Raw genomic sequence first — 19,417 nt, 5'->3', positions numbered from 1 at the left:
TGACATTGAAAAAAAAAACAATGTTGGACCGATATCGTCCTCTTTACTTTCTCAACCTCTTTGACCTTCTCAAAGATGCATTATCCTCCGCCTGATCCTTCGTCACGACTTTCTTGTCTGATTTCTTCTCCTTCTTCTCACTCTCTTCACCGGAAGCCGTCTGTCTCTTCTTCGCCGATGACGAGGTGGACGCCGGTTCCTTGAATGGTGCCTTGGCCTTAGCTGCAGTAACTGTCTTTGAATCTTTCGTCGTCTCCTGTTTTTTCATCAAAACATACGCCACCTTTTCAATATCCATCGCCGATACGCCGAGTCTCTTCGCCAAGGCCTCCGCTTCGGTGCGCAAGGCCAGATACTCTTTGGGGTTATACTTGATGGGCGCCTTCTTCCCCTCGCAGCACAGCCAGTAAAAGGCCTCGTCAGAGAAGAATATGACCCTCTCGGGATCGTGGACGGAGAGGAGCAGTGAGGCTGTAGCGGGGCCGACGCCCTTGAGCTCGGATAGGAGTCTGACACCGCTGCCGATGTCTTTGGAAGACGAGTAGAATTTGATTGCGAACTGGATTGTTTGAGAGGCTGACGGAGGGTTGGAGGAGACGAGGGACATGAGCGTTGGGCGGAATTTGCCATGTCGTCTATTATGAGGGGGTTCTTATTTCAGTTTTGTATGTATATGTGGTAGTTTGGGATGTGAGATGTAAGGGGAAGGGCAAGTTATGTCGCGTGATGAAGTTTCATGTGTGTGAGTGTGTCATTGAGCGTGAATGCAGATCGTGGTGGAAGATAAGCAAGAACAACGATGAAACCACATGCCAACTTACAGTTTCCATTCTACCAGCAATTTGACATCATCAAGGTTCATCTCGCGCTTGGGCTTCTTCAGGTTAAAGGTGTCCACCGCATCTACATAGCGGTACTGGTCCAGCTCAGAGAGTGTCTTTTGTCCATTTTTGGCTGTTGCGCACGCATGTTATTTGCCCTGATTAGTTCAACGGTGTCTTCCAATTCAACAGCAGCCAAGTACATCAGACGCGTAACTGAGTGTGCTCGTTCTAAAAATGAGTAACGACAAAGTCACACGTACCGGGAATTGCTTCAACCAAGCTCGGATATTGACTTAGACAAGACGCGAACTGTTCCTTGGTGATTTCGCTGTGGGGCACCACATTTGAAGAACTCATTCTTCTGCCACTGAAATCTCGGAGCGTGTTGAAAATGGGTTTCTGGAGAGTGGATATTAGGTAATGCCTTGAGAATGGACAGCGAGGCGTCGGATTTCGGGGTGCGAGGTTCCTGGCGAGACGCGATGTTGTCTGAAGCATTTGGTGCTGGAGCTGAGCTGATCGTGCTAGCATGCTGGAAAGCGGATTAGATTGGGTGCTTATTAGCAGCTCCCTAGGATCGATATCCGCCAGGCTAGGGAAATAGCGGGGATGTCTTCAAACAGAGACAAAATCATGTAGCTACTGATGACGGCCAACTTTTTGATATAGACGATGCTAATAGAGTAGACGAATACAGTGATCTGATAAGAGTAAAAAGAGAGTTACACTATATAGAAGGTAGTTTCTTTTAACCGTATAATGTATATTCTCTCTGTAAGAAAATTGTTATTACTACCCATAATAATGCCCTCACAATGACTCGCTATCTTGTTTACTTATTTTTGTCAACCTCTTCAATTAGTTCAAATCGGCATACATCAAGTTCCACGCACCTCGCTTAATCGAAACCTCCTAGATCCGCTCCTTCATAGCTTCAATTACAAAGCGGTAAAATCGCATCTAAATGCCAATACGCTCCGGAGACTTTACGATACGGCCTTAAGGTTCGGCTCGCGTGAAGCACCTTGAACAGGAAACGGGGCACGGCTCTATCTCCGATCATTGCCAGACGTCGAAGAGTTTGGGGGCATGTCTCGTGTTCTCATGTTATGCTGCTGGATTTTGCATTTGTAAACGTTCTTAAGTCCGGAGGCCGAGCGCTCTACCACAGCATGGGAATATGGCTTCATTAACAGGTAGTGATGAAGGATGCGACAATTGTGTAGATATAAAGGTTGAGGGAGGACTTCATACGAGAGAGAGAGATGCATAGTCAGAAAAAAGTAAAATAAACACCTATCAACTCTCTACATACTTGATTAAACATGTCTGCAAGCGTTGTTCTCGTTACCGGTAAACCCATCCCTCCATCCAACCCAAACTCCCCTCCAAGAACAAAAAGACTAACACTTAGGTAAAAAACAAGGCGCCAACCGTGGCATCGGCTACGAAATCGTCAAAGCCCTTGTCGAATCCCCCCTCCCCTACCACGTCTTCCTCGGCTCCCGCGACATCACCAAAGGCAAAGCCGCCGCAGCCAAACTCCACCCTCGCAGCGGCAGCTCCATCTCCGTCCTCCCTCTCGACGTCTCTTCATCCGAGTCCATCGCCAAAGCCGCCGCCACTGTCAAGGCAGAGGCAGGCCGCTTGGATATCCTCGTCAACAACGCCGGCATCGTCGACGAAAGCCCCGATTCTCTGACCCGCCTCCGAAACACGCTCGAGATCAACACCATTGCGCCCTTTGCCGTGACACAGGCGTTCAAGCCCCTCTTGACAGTCCAACCAGAGGACGGGGTCAAGGAGAAGCGCATTGTCTATGTATCAAGCGGCTTGGGCTCCATCGGGGCCAGGCTGGACCCCAAAAACCCTTATTATGGCTTTAGCGGTACTGAGTACCGTATGAGCAAGACGGCTCTCAATATGCTGGCCGCTTGCGACGCTTTCGAATTGAAGGACCACGGTGTCAAGGTTTTTGCCTTTGATCCGGAGTTTGTGGCTACAGAGCTGACGGGCACGCCCGAGGAACGACGGAAACGAGGTGCACTTGAGCCGAGTGTGAGTGGTGAGAGCTGTCGAGATATCATTGAGGGGAAGAGAGATGCCGATACTAGCAAATTTGTTAGTATCAATGGCGCAGAATGGCCATGGTAAGGAAGGAACTCCGTAGTTGAATAGCAGTAAATAAAAGACGCCCGGATACACGATTTTGGAGGGCCCAATGTTAAAAAAAGATAAAAGTCCCCAATGAAAGCTGTTAATTTGAATCGAGTAATATACAGAGTTAGTCAGGAGACTTCAAACCAGATAAACACACACATCCCAACCCATACCAAGTCACTCTATGCCACTCAGCCGAATAACCTTGCTCTTCCTTGGCTTTCCGCAACAGTGTAATAAGTAGTGTCCTAAAACCGGAAGAGCCGATGGATCGGCTGGAGTAATTCCACCTTATTTCACTTCTTTGTGGATTTGATCAATTTGTTTGTCACTGAAAGATTCAGTCCTCGTCCACAAACATCATTTTTTTGCAAAGCACATGATTCCATGGCTTATCTGCTCTTTCGGCTTTCGCCGTCAACCTGAGTAGCAGCGTACTTGTCGCTGAGCTCATTATAGGCCTTGTTGAGCTGCTCAGCCTGCTTCTTGAGGTTCTGGAGATCCTGGTCCTTCTTCTCGAGCTTCTCCTTGAGAGCAGCAAGCTCGCCGGGCTTGCCGGCGACAGCCAATTTCTCGCTCTCCTTGGTGTTCTTGCTGGTGCCCTCGTAGGTCTTTAGCTTGTCCTCCAGGCGCATGACTTCAAGGATCATGACGTAGGTGCGGTTGAGAATCAAGGAAAGGAACAGCGTGAAGCCGCAGAGGTACATGTTGCGCTGAGAGTAAAACTTGCGGGCCTGGACTTCGAGACGCTCGGATCCCATGACAGCGGCAGCGCTATTGAGTCGTTAGAAAGGAAATAATATTTCCGGGTTTCTAAGGGGACACTCACTTTCCCTTAATGCCCTGCTCGTGCGCAGCCATAACCTCAAGCTGCACCCTGTAGACGCGGTTGAGGCTGTCGACGAAGAGGATGAGGATGAAGACAAAGGTAATCTTCATCCAGTACTGTACTTTGGCGATCAATGGGCTCTCGGAAATAAAGCTATGGTACTCTCGTCAGCGCGTGCTCCAAAAGCATATCGGGCGTTGTTGGGCATCGTACGTAAAGATCCTCCGCTTGATGTTGAACGGGAGGGGAATAAGCAACAGCATAAATAGGCCCATCTCGGCCATTAGAAGGCCAAACACCTTGTACCTCGTTAGCCCATCAAAGCACACTTCTCTCTCTCTCTTCATCTATCTTCGTAAACATACAAGAGTGTAGTAGAGCGTCATCGTGGTGTCGGGGCAATGGCCTCCAATTGCAAGCTCTGATTGTTTTTGTCGGCGGGGGTAGTGTGGGAAGCTCGAGAACGGCAATTCAGCTCTCGACAGTTAGAAGCAGACGATAGATAGACGTTTGGTGTAGAGAAATGCGAAAAGTTTGCAAAAGCAATTCGCAGCTTTTGTAGGCGGGATGAGAGAAGAGGAAGATGGAAGAAAAAAACCGAATTCCAGGCGAAGTGTTCAGTTTGTCGTGTGGGTTCAGGTACCTCAGCTGTGCAGCTCCGTTGCGTGTCGAATCACCCACGTCATCGTTTCCTGTTTTGTGGCTGGGATCCGCCCCGCCCCCGCTACAGAGATGTGGCTTTAATGTTAGCAGCGTCCAAGTGCTCTGTACTGCCGCTGGCAATCTTGAGCAATTCTGATGTCAGTATCTCATTGGCCAAATATATCTTGCGTGGATGTTAACATATGATAGCTTCGTCTCATCAAACGCTGTAAATATACAAAATTGATAAGGACACACAATGGCGCCTGGAGCTGCTCACAGTCAAGATATACATGGCCTGAGTCGCCGAAACAGGGCTTTGACCAAGGCAGACAGCTCTGCGCCACATTTCTACAACCGTCCACGTAAAAGTACCTCGTGGCTGGCGTCGTCATATTGAGCACATGTTTTCACATGCCTGTAATTTACCTACTCAGCACCCTGTTTGCTGTTTGAGGCCACGGTATGATGATTCTTTGAACTCTTTTGTCAAGGTATAAACATTATCTAATAATTCATACAAAACAACGCTCTAGCTTCATTTGTTATCTGGTTCAATACGCAACCCAGATCGCCCCCCGCAAATTGTTCTATAAGTATTCCTTTCTTTTTACAGCTCCTAAATACCCCGTTACGCCTATGCCTCCTCCCTAAATTTCGCCGGTAGTCGTCTATTCCTAGACGTCCTGTTCCTCGTGGCTGATTCCTGGTCATCCTGATCGTCCTGGTCGTCCTGGTCTTCGCTGTCTTCGATTTCAATGGCATCTTCAGGCTCGTGCCCGCGACTTATCCTGGTTTGCTTCGGTGTTGAGGGTAAAGGTACTGGCGTCTGTACGGGGGCAGGCGCGTTGGTATCTGCCCCAAGCTGCGATTCTTGAGTAGACTGTTGAAGAGGTTGAGCAGGCTGAGTAGGTTCAACAGGCTGGGATGGTTCTTTTGGCCTTTGGATGATCCGAGGGTGCTTTCTAGGTCGCCCGCTACCAGGTCGGGCTCCTCCTCGTTTGCCTCGAGGTTTCGGCTCTTCTCCTTTCGCAGCCTGGGATGTTGGTGTTTCGGGCTGATTGACTCTCTGTGATCTAGTTGTCTTCCGAAGTCGCTTCGAACCAAGAAGATCCCCTCCTTCGGAGTCGACGCCCGATTCAGCTACAAATGACGTTGCGTTCGTGCTAGGTGGGTGATATTCCTCCTCCTCTGAGTCGATCAGCGTGTGACGCTTTCGCTTGCGAGTAAGAGTCTCTTCCATCATTTGCTGGACCGCCGCGGAATCTTCATCTGAGACCGTCATCGCTTCCATCAGCGTAGTCGTCGTTGTAGTCGTTGTCGTAGTAGTTGTCCTCACCGTCGTCTCCTTCTTCTTTTTCGATTTTGGCCTTCCCACCTTTTTATGTTCGATCTTGGGTACTTTGCGTGCCACTCGATCACCAGTTTCGGCACGCTTTGGCCGACCAGCCTTTCTTGGCCCGCCCGGCTTCTCTCCAGACTTGTTATCAAGCAGTTTCTTGGTAAGATTGGGAAAGTTCTCTCCGTAATTGAAAAAGAGCTCCTCTCCGGCCTTGATATCCCTGAGAGCAGTAAACTTGATTCGGAATTCGCCGTTCACATAGAGAATGCGCGGGGTGATGTTGCATCCCCGCGTGTCGTGTTCCGAAGCGTGATTGATGTATCGACTCAGATTGCCGTAGATGGCTGCGTCAACCCAGATACCCTCGTTTTCGAGCAGAGTAAATACGTATGATATGTTGGAGTCTTCGTCAAACACGTCGCCACGCCTTGCTTCACGACGGACCCCCTCGTCGTGGGTGATTAGCTCCCCAACATACTCGACGATGAATTCGTCCTGAGCAATATCCTCTGCAGTAAACAGTCCGTAGCCAACCCCTTCAAGTTGACTTTGTCCGAGAAGGAGAGTCTTGTGTCGTCCGCGCTGCAAGTCACAGTTTTGGCATCCCGTAGAGTGCAGCCATTCGTCTTCGGCGTTGGCAGGATCGGCACGTTCAAAGGCGCCGCATGAACCGCACAGTTGCGGATCACACTCACGGTTGAGCTGCACGCATATACAGGGCTTTTCTTTCTGTTTAGAAAGACACGTCTTGCCCTGAGAGTGGCAGGCACACCCTGTGAACTTGTAAAGGCAGTTTGCCTCCGTGCAGCCGCAGAACCTTTCGCACAAAACCCCAGCATCCACACATGAGCATATTTTGGGGGCGCATGGGCCATCGTGAGAACATGGTTCAAGTAATTCACGCCGCTGATGTTCGTGAGTGATGGTATGGTCCTGCCAGTCTCCGAGGAGCATCTTTCGCTTACGGTCATACCATGAAATATGTCGCGGACGAGGGGGTTCTGTGGGTTCCGGTTCAGGTATGATGATGTTGAGGGACACAAATTCCGCGTACACCTCATCGCAATTGCGGTTCAAGAATTCGGTCGCGAGACAGATGGGGTCCATCGTAGTTTTGCTGAAATCAGTCGTGACATATAAAGACCGCAAGAGAGTGCGCTCGTCTTCAGTCCATGGTTTCACCGTCACACTTGGATCAGGGGGGATTTTGAGGCGATAGCACCTTCGCTGACAAGGCACGTCAGCAATCATATTAGCGCCTGCTGCCGCTATTCGTTTCCTCTTCAAAATATCTGACAACGGCGCGCAAGACGACAAGGAAAATGTGCGTTTCCAGTTTTGGTGGTCGTATTCGCCGTGATCGCAAGAATGACTGAAGCAGATGAGGCACCCCAGAATGCAGTATGTGGCCAGATTGGACTCGACAACCTCATCTTCGCTATCTTGCTGGATGATGGAAACGTCCTTGGCCGCAGGCTTATTGTCCATGACACTATCGACAGACTCGTCGAGAAATAGCACCTTGCGCAGCTCAATCTGCTTCAACTGCGGTTGATTTTCCTTGAAGGCTAGCTGAAATGCAGCGGTGAACATCTCTGCGGCCCTGCGCGCCTCTGGCGTCATCCTGTTCCCATCGCCTTGGGATCTGATGATATCCGTCTTTTGCTGTGGAGTTATCGCGTCATCGGATGCCTGGCTTGCCATGTAGCTAATGAGGGTGGATTTGTTGCAGAGTGGTATATTGAGCTTCTTAAGCCACATATCCAAATAGAGCGAAAGAGTCGCAGCGCGCTCGGCCTGGATGATTGCGACAAATTTTTCGTCGCGGTTCATGGGCTTGAAGCCTGATTTGAGATCAATGTCCTCCAATTCTTTAAGCCAAAGGTTGTACTTGGCCTCTTCAGAGCCTTCGAGATCGCGCAGATGGGGAACAAATGTCAGCATGGTGTTTGGCATCAGCACATTCTTCTTAATTTCCACATGGTGGAATCTGTAAGATGGGACAGCGTCCTTGTTGGTTTTGATGCAAATCACGTTGTAGCGAACATCCTTGTGATCCTTTTTGTTTTTGTTGTGGTGCTAAGCGGGGGGAGTCAATTCTCAATGCTCAAACGTCCAATTTCAAGCTTCAAATTTCAAATGTTGGCAATGGGTTCTAACCTTGAATTTGATTTTAATTTGCTTCCCCTTGAGCTCTGGATTAGGATGAGTCTCCAGCTCGCGAAAGAGATCCAGTCCATGATGCGTGCGCCACTCTCTGCATTTGGCAGACTCAATGGCGTGGGCGACGAGCGATGCGTGGTCTCTCCGAACTTCCTGGTTGAAGGCTGTGAGCTGTTTGGCGAGTGTCGGGACGGTCCATTCCGTTACAGGAACCGTCTGAGCCTTGGGCGTCTGTACTGCTTCTGGCTGGCGGTGGCCATCTCGCGACGGCGTTGCGTTCATTGGGGGAGGCATGTTGCGAGCTGGACTGGCGCTAGATGCGACGCCAGGGTTCTCTGGCATGACAGGCGCATGTTCAACGACGCGATCTGCCACAGGCATGGACGCGCGATTAGGAAGAGGTACAGGTGTCCAACCGCTGGGGTGGACGTCAGGTGTGATGTAGGTAGCCGGAGCAGGAGGAGCAGAAGCGCAGGTTCTGGACAACGGAGGAGGGCTAATGGGACCTCTGGTTGAAACCGCGACGCCAGATCCGCTAGTCAAGTCTAGACGGCCCAGGTGGCTTGGGTCGCCATCTTCGGATGCTGCGAATATTGGTACTGGTACTCCGTGGGGCATCATCCTTGCCTGTCGAAAATCAAATCTCTGATTCGCTCTGTTTCTGTTTGTGTCTGTGTTACAGCAGTGTTCTCGGCCAGACGGGCGAAGGATGCCGCAGACCCGAGTCTAAATGAACGGCCGAGGTGCGCAAAAGGGTCAAGGTCTGCATGAGAGGCCCCGAGAGAGTGTGTTAAAAATGAAATGGAACGAAGGAACAGATAGCAAATCTTAGCACGCTGTTGAATTGACGACGAGAATCAAGGCGGGTGAGCGATGGGTGGTGCGGTACTCATGTGAGGCTGAGGGTGAAAGATTTCTGGGTGAAATTGGATGGATGAGATTTGACCGTGGTCCAACTGCAACTGCAAGGCGCCGCCTCTGATTCCTGAGCCCAAGCCACAAAACACAACACAAGCCCAATCCCAGCGACCGCTGCACCGAAGAGGGGGGATTGTATTAGCAGAGCATTTCCATGCAATGCAGCGCTGCTGATCAACAAAGGGTCACCCAACACCTGGCGCTTGGGATTGTATTAGAGATCGCGAAATCGAGAGGCTTCCAGATCGCGTTCTGAATTGAGAGCCCCGGAGCACGCGAGCCCTGGTTGGCTGGGCCGGGCTGTTGGTGATTGGCCAGAGTTTATGCCCCAAATCCACAAAGAAAATCGGTCGGCTAGGCCAGATTCGGAGACGCGTTTCTGGGGCACGGGATGAATTACAGCAAAGACCAGCTTCATTGTCTGCATAGAATAATGGATATGTTGGTACTTGTGCATCAACACATGTCGGATTTTGTGTTTGCCGACTTTGTTCTCAGTGCCTCCTAGAGATTTTTGGCTTTTTCTTTGTATCCATTCAGCCACTATCGCCAAAGTGGACGCTTATCAACCCAGGCTCTACACTTGTTTGGGAACCTTCAATTCCTCTGCCCAGGTGGCGTGTACTACTGTACATTTTCTTCCTCTTCTGCTCAGTAAAGCGCCGTCACCAGTAATGAAACAGACGGGATCTTTACCTTAGCACCTGAGAAGAACCATAGTCTGAGAATCAGATCTGATGGATATGTCATCAAGCTACTGCTGCTACTATCGTACTTCGTAAGTCCAAGTGCCGAGCATGTGGAGCTGTGTACCTGCATGAAACTCCAAGGCTCTCGTGGATCCCCGTCCAGATATGGATGGATTCGCCAGGCTGTAGAGTTGCTTCGTAGGAGCAAAAGGGCTAAGCGAGTCTCCCAGCATCAGGGATTAATTTCCACGTTTGCAGATTCTGCATCTGATGTGCGCCTGTCAAGGAAACAAGGTTTACATACGGAGTACAGCTGCAGATGAGATGTGTCTCCATTTCACAGCTCTGGATATTAACTCCCCCCCCCACTGCGGGAGTCGAGGCTGCAGGACCCCTACTTTCTGTGATCTATGCATTGAGCCAACTGATTCTGGACCAGAGAAGCTACACATCATTATTATGTCTCTGTAAGCTGGTAATGTTGCCAATTGAAACAGCGAGATGGAGAATAGCTTGGCTATTGCAACAGGTAAACAGGATCAATCCTCCACAGGTACTCACAGAAGCGAGCGCTATGGATTGACTGACCTCCACTACCACTACTTCGATAGCAATCCATGACGCATCGTGTCTCACTCTGTCAGATGCTTCCCCCCAGAATAAAAAAACAAGAAAAGCAGAAATGAGTTTGTGCTTCGATTCACTTTCCCCTAGCCCGCGCTAGCATCTTCCCCAGCAGCGTCCTCCAACTGAATGCGGCATGGCGCATCATGGCCAACAACACGGGCGGCCGAGTCTCAGCCCAGGAATCTTCCAGTCGAGTCCACACCGGCTGAGACATGCAGTTTGGACAGCTGCCAGGTAGAGGTACCCAAAATCACCCGCCTTATCACTCTGGTCCGCTGGTCCCGGACCCTGATCTGACGTCGTCGCCGTAGTACCAGAGGCGTTGGATTGGGTCTAGCGCTGGGTTGATAGAGGACTCCTCTTCAGTCAAGGCTCAAACAGGCTCCTGAGCTGCGGGGATGACGTAGCGAAGGCGCAACAGCTGTCCAGCCGATGACGATCCGCCAGCTCCGCCAAAAAAGTAGCCAGCCGTGACATTCTTATAATCATCTCCCCATCCGTCCCCTCCCGTGCCTGTTCAGGTTTCCTCCCGTATTGATACCGCCTACAAACACCATTTGCTGGCTATTTTCCGTGCGCCCAATCCCTGTCGCATCGCCATTGTCTATTCTATTCCCACATCTTCACGCATCGCAATTCTTAGCAGTTAGCGCTCAGCCGCACCGCCAAAATGCATCGAACATATTCCATGCGCCAGTCCCGCGCGCCGACGGCTTCGCAGCTCCAGGTATGGATCGGCCGGCATCTGCCATCTTGAGACCTCTTGTTGTCGGAGCTCAAGGACTGACAAGTATGAATGAATAGAGTCCGCCTCCTCCGCCGTCGTCCACCAAGTCCGGCCGCTTCTTTGGAAAGGGAAGCTTGGGTGAGTGCTGCGATAGCTCTTCTAGCATTGTGCTACCCCGCTAGCACCGATCGAATGACTCTAGCTTCGATCGTTGTCATTTCACGCCTGTCTTGACTGCGAGACTTGTGTTTACGCCGACTAATCATTGGTGCAGGTCATGCTCTTCGTCGCAATGCCGGTGGCGCCTTCGGGCCAGACCTGGCCAAGAAGCTGTCCCAGCTTGTCAAGATGGAGAAAAACGTTATGCGAAGTATGGAGCTTGTCGCCAAGGAGCGCATGGAAGTGGCTGTATGTTTTGCACCTCATCTATCATCATCTTGCTGAAACTGACGTGTGTTAGCAACAATTGTCCCTTTGGGGCGAGGCTACCGACGAAGATGTCTCTGACGTCACCGACAAGATCGGCGTTTTGCTCTACGAAATTGGCGAGCTAGAGGACCAGTACGTTGACCGATACGACCAATACCGCATTACCATGAAGAGCATCCGCAACATTGAGGCGTCGGTTCAGCCCAGCCGAGACCGTAAGACGAAGCCCATGTCGAATAGACGGTCCATAGCACATGCTAACCTCACCAGGCAAACAAAAAATCACCGATCAAATCGCCCAATTAAAGTACAAAGAACCAAACTCTCCCAAGATTGTGGTGCTTGAACAGGAGTTGGTCCGCGCTGAGGCCGAATCGCTCGTGGCAGAGGCTCAGCTCTCCAATATCACTCGCGAAAAGGTCAAGGCTGCTTATATCTACCAGTTTGATGCCCTCCGCGAGCATTGCGAGAAGGTTGCCATTATTGCTGGCTATGGAAAACATCTGCTCGACCTCATCGATGATGCCCCCGTGACCCCCGGCGAGACCCGAGCTGCGTATGACGGATACGAAGCTAGCAAGGCCATCATCCAGGATTGCGAAGATGCTCTTACTAACTGGGTCACTTCCAACGCTGCCGTGAGCTCTAAGCTTTCTACTCGATCCCGCAATCTTTCTCAACGGCGGCGGAACACCATCCGAGCTAGAGAAGAAGGTCACGACTTGTCCCACCAGGACGTGCCGCTGAACGACAACGGCTCTTGGGTTCAGCAACAACAAGGAGTGAGAATGGATAGTGACGCCGAAGAGGAGGAGGAAGAAGAGGAAGAGCGTCACTCTGCCCTGGGCAGTGACGGAGGAATGAACGGCGAGTCCCGAGGTCGCACTCAAGAAATCCTCGCAGCTTAAGAAGCCGGCTTACCGCCCGTGCGAACACAAAACAACAAAAGGGGAAACAGTCTTGGTGGGCAAGGGCTAATCGCCAATAATTTCGATTTGAATGCCGCCGAACGGCGGGGGAGTTTTGGACAAGGCTGGAACAATCACCGGTTGGGTCAATGTGCTTTAGTCTCTTTCGAATAGTCTTTTGGCGCGTGGCTATTCATTAATACCTGGTATGAGTTACATAATTTTATATGAAGTAAAAATAACTCCATTGATCATATCCGCTGTATCATTTCTGCGTAGCCAATCTTTAATTGGCCAAGGTGAATGCACAAACCCCAGAACGCCGCCCTGCTTCTATCAAGAAACATCTTTCGTGGCTATATATACATGCAGATGCCATTCCATCTTGGCCTCATACAGACTGAGTTTTCATTTGGCTCAAGAACTGTTCAGCCTCCATCTTCACAATGTGGTGTCCCGGAACAACGATTAGGCCTAGATATCGAGACGTCATATCCAGGATGGTTGAGCTACCAGAGGCATTTGCCGCAGCCGCACTACGCTCCTCTTCCGAAGGCTGACGGTATTCATGCGTATTTCCCAGTACAATATTCCTATCCTACGTCATCGAGAACCAGACTTAGCATCCAGGACACGATAGACTACAAAGCCTGTTCTTCTTTTTGTTCGGGGAAACGAACCGGATCTGTGCATTTGAAAGTGCCTCGAAACATGCGGCCATCTGTGGTGTAGACGCGCAAACTCTGGTTCAAAAGAGACGAAAGATATTCATGAGCCTCATCCTTATCCATGGTGAAGACTAGCCTTGGCTTGGAGCAGCGCAGGGATGGAGGTGCAAGAGAATCAAAGCGTGGGGGAAAAGCTGCATCTGATCTGGCCGAGGGACGCTGCGATAAGTCGAGCTGGCCAATAGATAGGGCTGAATCTGCACTGGGCAGCCCCACTGCCTTGACTACAATAGCGTCACTGCACGAGTCGATCAATCATCGTGAATCTTCAACTCTTCTTCATCACACCGAATTGCATCGAGTACTTGCAATTCCGCCTCTACGGCTGCGGTGGAAGCGAGTCAACCTCGCACAAACCCCATCGCAATGCCATCACCGCCTCACTAGCCAAACCAACCAGTCGTGGGCTATCAGTAGGCTCACACTCTCGCAATGGGTGTCAACGGGCTTTGGACGGTGATCCAGCCGTGTGCACGGCCTACCAATCTGGCAACGCTCAATCGAAAGCGCCTGGCCGTGGATGCATCGATTTGGATCTACCAGTTCCTCAAGGCTGTTCGCGATAAAGAAGGCAATGCGCTTCGCAACTCTCATATTGTGGGGTTCTTTCGGCGCATCTGCAAGCTTCTGTGGTTCGGTATCCAACCCGTCTTTGTGTTTGATGGCGGCGCTCCAGCATTGAAGCGAGCAACCATTCAGAAGCGCAAACAGAGGCGAGAGGGAAGACGAGAAGATGCCGTCCGGACCGCTGGAAAGCTTCTGGCTATTCAGATGCAGCGACTCGCAGAGGAAGAGGAGGAAAAACGCAAAAGGGAAAAGGAGAGACCGCGCCCGGTAGAACCAGAAGAAGAAATACCCAATGCCAACGAACTGGTTTACGTTGAGGAGATTGGCATGTCTCAGCAAGAGAGGCTGCGAAATCGCAAGTTTTATAAGCAAGATGCCTATCACCTGCCAGAAATCGAGGGTGGGATAGCATCAATGGGAAAGCCAGACGATCCTCGAATCATGAGCGTAGAGGAGTTGGAAGAATATGCACGCCAATTCAACAACGGAGAAGACATCAACTTGTACGACTTTAGCAAGATTGATTTCGACGGCGACTTCTTCAAGAGCCTTCCGCCGCCAGATCGGTACAACATTCTCAACGCGGCGAGATTGAGGAGTCGACTCAGAATGGGTCTGAGCAAGGAACAGCTTGATGATATGTTTCCTGATCGCATGGCTTTCTCGAGATTTCAAATTGAAAGAGTTCAGGAGAGAAATCACTTGACGCAGCGACTCATGTATGAAATCGGAATGTCAGGCACTGACCTGACCCTCGGTGTCAATGCACGTATTGCGGGAGAAAGAGATCGAGAATACATCTTGGTGAAGAACGAGGGTGTGGAAGGAGGCTGGGCTCTTGGAGTGGTCAGCAAAGACAAAGATGTTGGGGAAGCCCACAAGCCAATTGATGTGGATGCCCTTCAATTTCAATACCAGACAAAGGAAGAAGAGAGCGAAGAAGAAGACTTTGAAGATGTGCCAATTGTGGGCGTCAATCGACTACCAAAATTGTCCCAGTCAGATGCTGCAAGCTTTCAAGCTGCTCAAGATATAAGCGGCAGACGACAGCAATTTTACGCAAGCCACAGACAGGATGCTGTCAATGACGAAGGCGCCAACGAAGACTCTTTGTTCGTTGGCGGAAGACTGGATCCGACAGAAAATACTTTCGAGGAACAGCCTGCGGAGCATATGCATCCAGAAGAGGAGCATGATCTCAATCTTGCAATCGCTTTATCATTGCAGAGCCAGCACGGGATTGGCCGGGAGTCAGAAGACAACATCGATGTGGATGATGACGTCCGAGACGAGCCTGAGTGGACTCAAAAAGCCGTGGAAGCGCCAAAGCCTATCGGTCGTAGTAGTGGCTCAATGATTGCGCACATTGTGAACAACCGGGCCAATGCAGCTGTTCCGAAACGACAAGAAGTCCCAGTATCACAGGACAAGGCAAAAGAGAGCGACAGTGATGACGATATGCAGGCAATCCTAGCAAAGTCACGGAAGATGAAGAAACCTCAACCAAAGCCAGCTTTTGAGAATAAGAAGAACCCATTTGATGGACCGCTTCCGTTTCCAAAGCTGGATTGGGGTTCATCTCTGTTTGCTAAGAAAAAGACGCCTCAAGAGAAACCAATTGTGGTTACAGCGGGTGGAGATGACGGACAACTGGATAAGGAGGGAGAACAAGAAGATGGCTTAGGCGGCGGCTTCGAAGTTGTTGAACCTCAGCAAGAAGATGGCCCCAAGCCGCTGCCTCCGTGGCTAGTAGATGATGACACAGATATTCGAGAAGCAATCAAGAAACAGCAAGACGTTGAAAGAGAAATCAATGCTCAGGATAGAGCTGAAGCGGAGGAAGAAGAAAACCTTCGACGAAAAGAGTTACGGGATAAATTGATCGAAATTCCCTCTGAGGATGAGGATGACGATGCTAGCGATGATGTCAAAATTATTGAGATACCACCATCGCCAGAACCGGCACCGATTTCTAGCCCTACGGTCGACAAAGTCCCAGAGGATGATTTAAACATCGAGCCACCTACAAATGAGCCTGCTCCTGAGGAGAAGGGAAGAGTAGAGAGCGAATCGCCCGAGCCTGAGTTTGAAGAAATTCCCATACTCGAGGCTCCCACTGCTCCACCGGTTGTTGAACCGCAGGAGAGCCATGATTCACCCGAACCTGAGTTTGAAGACGTCCAGCCAGCGGACAGCACAGTAGCTCAGGGAGATCCGCAAGCAGATGCTTTCTTAATTGAAAGCCTTCCCTTGGGTCAACCTCCAGCAGATGGCATTGCGGATGACGATGACCTATTTGCCGAGGTAGAATACGACGAGTTTAGTGACCCTGAGGACGAAGAACTCCTAGCACAGATGGCTGAAGAAGCAGAGGAACATGCACGCTTCGCTAGTGAACTGAACAAGAAGTCTACGCAGCAAAACAAAGAAGACTATGAGCGAGAACTAAGGGCACTTCGAAATCAGCAGAAGAAGGATCGTCGTGACGCAGACGAGGTGACTCAGACCATGATTACAGAGTGTCAGGCTTTGCTTCGCCTCTTTGGTATCCCTTATATCACCGCGCCAATGGAAGCAGAAGCGCAGTGTGCAGAGCTGGTACGGCTTGGCATGGTTGACGGCATCGTCACAGATGATTCTGACACCTTTCTCTTTGGAGGAACACGAGTCTACAAGAATATGTTTAACAGCAACAAATTTGTCGAATGCTATGTCGGCGCAGACCTCGATAAAGAAATGTCCCTATCTCGAGACCAGCTCATCTCCCTCGCTCAGCTCCTGGGGTCGGATTACACAGAAGGACTGCCTGGCGTTGGTCCGGTTACGGCCGTCGAGATTCTATCCGAGTTCCCTGGCAAAGATGGCCTCGACAGGTTCCGTGAATGGTGGAAAGAGGTCCAATCCCAAACGCGGCCTAAGGAGGCCGATGCATCCTCCTCTTTCAGGCGCAAGTTCCGCAAGTCACAGGCCACTAAGCTCTTCTTGCCGCTCGGCTTCCCAAGTCCAGCCGTTTACGAAGCCTACCTTCACCCAATGGTCGACAGCAGCACGGAGCCGTTTCAATGGGGTGTGCCTGATGTGGCAGGGCTGCGAGAGTATCTCATGGCCACCATCGGATGGGGCAAAGAGCGCACGGATGAGGTGCTCGTGCCGGTGATTCGGGACATGAACAAGCGGGAGATTGAAGGCACGCAGAGCAACATTACGAGGTTCTTTGGCGGGAGTGTTGGCGCTGGCGCAAGGGAGACGTTTGCTCCCAGGCAGAGAGTTCAGGGGAGCAAGCGAATGGCGGCTGCGGTGGATAGACTGAGGGCGAATCTGGCTGGGGAAGAGGAGGCTCCGGAATCAGGGGAGGGTTCAGAGACTAACAAACGTAGGAAAACGAACAGGCAGAGGCATGCTTGAGAGATGTATAAGTTCATCTTGCGAATTATTTTCTAGGTTAGATTGAAAGAGCGGCTATCCAGCTTCCTATTGCCCAACTTAAGGACATCTTGGTAGCACTTCACATGAATTCCCGGCTGTTGGATAACCAAAATGGGATATTGAGAAGCCACTTCCCGTAGTTATCGTGCATCTGATCTTATCATCAGTCATATTTCTCATTCAATTGTAGAGTAGCTATTCATATATGATTATTTAGTTACCACGAAGAGCACCCAACTCAAAATATGGCAGATTCAGAGCGTGAAATGAGGAAGCCGAACTTGTATGCATCTCAAAGAATGAGCACGTGCCCGCTTCAGCTTCACAAAACCAGCATCCAAGGCGTAGTTCAAAGTCTACGTATCTCATATGCAAATGAATATTCTTTCTTATCATCAAAAGGGAGCATAAAACTCCTTTATAAAAAGCAAGACCATATCATTGATACAGTCTTGGTGTTTTCCCGTATTGCCTTATTTGTGGCATAAAGAGAGCCAACCTCGGCAGCTCCCCACGTGACCCGCCTCAAGCATTCTGCTACGAAATCGGGCGGCTAAACCCCGGACCCTCGTCCCGCCCACAGCCGTCCAAACCAACTCCGTATGCGACGATTGATTCGCCGCGCGCCGCGTGGGCAGAGAGAGAAACTTAGTAGATCCCGATTCCGTACTGCTACCTTTTTTTTTCTCCCTATCAAGTCTTGCTCTTTTTGTTGCTTCCCTAATTCCGAAAAGCCTAGCTGTTCCTTGTCTTGCCCTCTTTCGAATCATCATCGTCAGCTTTAGAATCGTTTTCGTTACCGAGAATTTCCGCAATGCCGGGCATGGACCAGCGTGAGCTCGAGTCGCGCGTAAAGGCGCTGACCAAGGTCGTGGCCGCCAACGAGCCGCCGGAGAATGCGCTGAAGCTGTTGGAGTCGCTCAAGAAGGATGCGTCACCGACCGAGGAGATGCTACGGGTACGTTGATTCTGTCGCCATTTTTTTGCGGCCGTTCTACCTTTACGAGAGGGGATGCTTGGGAATGGGCAGAGACGAGGCTGTGAATGTGTGCGCCCTCTTATACAGGGCCGTGAATGCATGTTCGGGCAGGATCCATTCGATCTGATTATCTGTCACGTTTGGATGCCCACCCTCGTCACTGCCCACCGATTGTGCTCCCCAGGCATCGCCTCTAATCGCAGCTTCTCGTCACCATGATGATGGCTCTCATTTTATGTCTTCATTGCCCGTTGTTCTTTCTTCTGACATTAGTTGTCGCAAACTGCAGGCCACGCGCGCAGGTGTCTTTGTGGGCAAACTGCGGTCAAATCCCAACAAGGAGATTGCTCGAGCCGCCTCCGAACTCGTCATCAAGTGGAAGAAGCTCGTCGAGCAGGAAAAGAACTCCAAGCTGCAAAAGGCAAAGATGGGCTCCCCGTCAGCACCCGCCGCCGCATCTCCGCCCAACCCGTCCGCCAACGCCGCGCCCAGCGGCGCCAAGAAGGCGTTCAAGGGCGACCCCGAGAAGCGCAAGTTCGACACCGACGGCGTCAGCATCAAGCGTACCGAGTCCAACGTCCGCAACCAGTGCATCGGCCTCTTGTACAACGGCCTTGCTTACCGATCCACCGAGTCCGAGAGCGATGTCATCGCCAAGGCCGTTGCCGTTGAGAGCGCCCTGTTCACCCTGCTCAACGGCGAGGGCGCCGAGTACAAGAAGAAGATTCGATCGCTCTTCCAAAATCTCAAGAGCAAGTCCAATCGGGACCTGGGCAAGAGAGTCTTGTCAGGAGACATCTCGCCCGATCGTTTTGTTAGCATGACGGACGATGAGCTCAAGAGCGAGGAGCGGAAGAAGATGGAGATGGAGCTGGAGAAGGAGAACATGAAGAAGGCCCAGGTTCCGATGGCGGAGAAGAGCATCAGCGACAGCCTGGAGTGCGGCAAGTGCAAGAAGAAGAGGGTCAGCTACACCCAGGCACAGACACGAAGTGCTGATGAACCGATGACGACGTTTTGCGAGTGTATGAATTGCGGCAACCGGTGGAAGGTATGTTTTCTATTCAACCCCCCCCCCCCCCCCCCTTCCCCCTTCTCATGTTACAATAGTACTAACGAGGCTTGTTCTGTAGTTCTCATAAGGAGGCAACGAGAAAAAAGAGAAAATTACAACAAAGGCGCCACGTCTGCCTCGAGGACTATGAGGACGCTGTTTCGATTTGCTTGATGTTTCCTACGGAGCGAATGGGGTGGAACTTTTTTCGGGATGGGAGTTATGGAAAATTGATTACTTTTTTTTTTCGGGTATAATATGAAGAACTCAAGACCTTCGGGCGCGATGTAGTGTTTTCCCTTCATCATATTTTTACCCCTTCTTCAGCATGTCTTGCGTCGGCGTGCACATCATGAACTTGGTGTTGCCGCGAGGCTATGCAATATGTTTTATCTAGATCATCTA

At 50.8% G+C, this 19,417-nt stretch overlaps 8 protein-coding genes across 8 annotated transcripts; 4 read left to right on the top strand and 4 right to left on the bottom strand.

Annotated features, from left to right (window-relative positions):
• Nucleotides 1–43: 43 nt before the first annotated feature.
• Nucleotides 44–1,355, bottom strand: T069G_03791 (uncharacterized protein; the record flags this gene model as incomplete). The annotated part of the gene is made up of 3 exons (XM_056171001.1): nt 44–635; nt 822–954; nt 1,085–1,355. 3 exons carry the CDS (start codon nt 1,353–1,355, stop codon nt 44–46), a joined length of 996 nt encoding a protein of 331 aa, XP_056031893.1.
• Nucleotides 1,356–2,149: 794 nt separating this feature from the next.
• T069G_03790 (short chain dehydrogenase domain-containing protein) lies at nt 2,150–2,978 on the top strand (the record flags this gene model as incomplete). Its single annotated transcript, XM_056171000.1, has 2 exons — nt 2,150–2,177; nt 2,251–2,978. 2 exons carry the CDS (start codon nt 2,150–2,152, stop codon nt 2,976–2,978), a joined length of 756 nt encoding a protein of 251 aa, XP_056031892.1.
• Nucleotides 2,979–3,376: 398 nt separating this feature from the next.
• On the bottom strand, nt 3,377–4,199 carry T069G_03789 (b-cell receptor-associated protein 31-like domain-containing protein; the record flags this gene model as incomplete). The annotated part of the gene is made up of 4 exons (XM_056170999.1): nt 3,377–3,758; nt 3,814–3,966; nt 4,027–4,112; nt 4,179–4,199. The coding sequence occupies 4 exons, from the start codon at nt 4,197–4,199 to the stop codon at nt 3,377–3,379; spliced, it is 642 nt and encodes a 213-aa protein (XP_056031891.1).
• An 893-nt stretch (nt 4,200–5,092) lies between these two features.
• Nucleotides 5,093–8,581, bottom strand: T069G_03788 (SET domain-containing protein; the record flags this gene model as incomplete). The annotated part of the gene is made up of 2 exons (XM_056170998.1): nt 5,093–7,876; nt 7,958–8,581. 2 exons carry the CDS (start codon nt 8,579–8,581, stop codon nt 5,093–5,095), a joined length of 3,408 nt encoding a protein of 1,135 aa, XP_056031890.1.
• A 2,283-nt stretch (nt 8,582–10,864) lies between these two features.
• T069G_03787 (eisosome component PIL1 domain-containing protein) lies at nt 10,865–12,258 on the top strand (the record flags this gene model as incomplete). The annotated part of the gene is made up of 6 exons (XM_056170997.1): nt 10,865–10,921; nt 10,999–11,059; nt 11,196–11,329; nt 11,382–11,565; nt 11,621–11,988; nt 12,085–12,258. 6 exons carry the CDS (start codon nt 10,865–10,867, stop codon nt 12,256–12,258), a joined length of 978 nt encoding a protein of 325 aa, XP_056031889.1.
• Nucleotides 12,259–12,649: 391 nt separating this feature from the next.
• T069G_03786 (LSM domain-containing protein) lies at nt 12,650–13,049 on the bottom strand (the record flags this gene model as incomplete). The annotated part of the gene is made up of 2 exons (XM_056170996.1): nt 12,650–12,856; nt 12,939–13,049. 2 exons carry the CDS (start codon nt 13,047–13,049, stop codon nt 12,650–12,652), a joined length of 318 nt encoding a protein of 105 aa, XP_056031888.1.
• Nucleotides 13,050–13,418: 369 nt separating this feature from the next.
• On the top strand, nt 13,419–16,958 carry T069G_03785 (XPG i-region domain-containing protein; the record flags this gene model as incomplete). Its single annotated transcript, XM_056170995.1, has 4 exons — nt 13,419–14,399; nt 14,472–15,857; nt 15,909–16,438; nt 16,499–16,958. The coding sequence occupies 4 exons, from the start codon at nt 13,419–13,421 to the stop codon at nt 16,956–16,958; spliced, it is 3,357 nt and encodes a 1,118-aa protein (XP_056031887.1).
• Nucleotides 16,959–17,793: 835 nt separating this feature from the next.
• On the top strand, nt 17,794–19,100 carry T069G_03784 (transcription factor s-II (TFIIS), central domain-containing protein; the record flags this gene model as incomplete). The annotated part of the gene is made up of 3 exons (XM_056170994.1): nt 17,794–17,937; nt 18,248–19,009; nt 19,092–19,100. 3 exons carry the CDS (start codon nt 17,794–17,796, stop codon nt 19,098–19,100), a joined length of 915 nt encoding a protein of 304 aa, XP_056031886.1.
• Between the last annotated feature and the right edge of the window lie 317 nt (nt 19,101–19,417).

The sequence above is a fragment of the Trichoderma breve genome, chromosome 2, assembly GCF_028502605.1.
Source record: "Trichoderma breve strain T069 chromosome 2, whole genome shotgun sequence".
Classification (NCBI taxonomy): Eukaryota; Fungi; Ascomycota; class Sordariomycetes; order Hypocreales; family Hypocreaceae; genus Trichoderma; species Trichoderma breve.
Note: the sequence above shows the minus strand (reverse complement) of the source record. Positions and strands in the feature narration are given on the sequence as shown.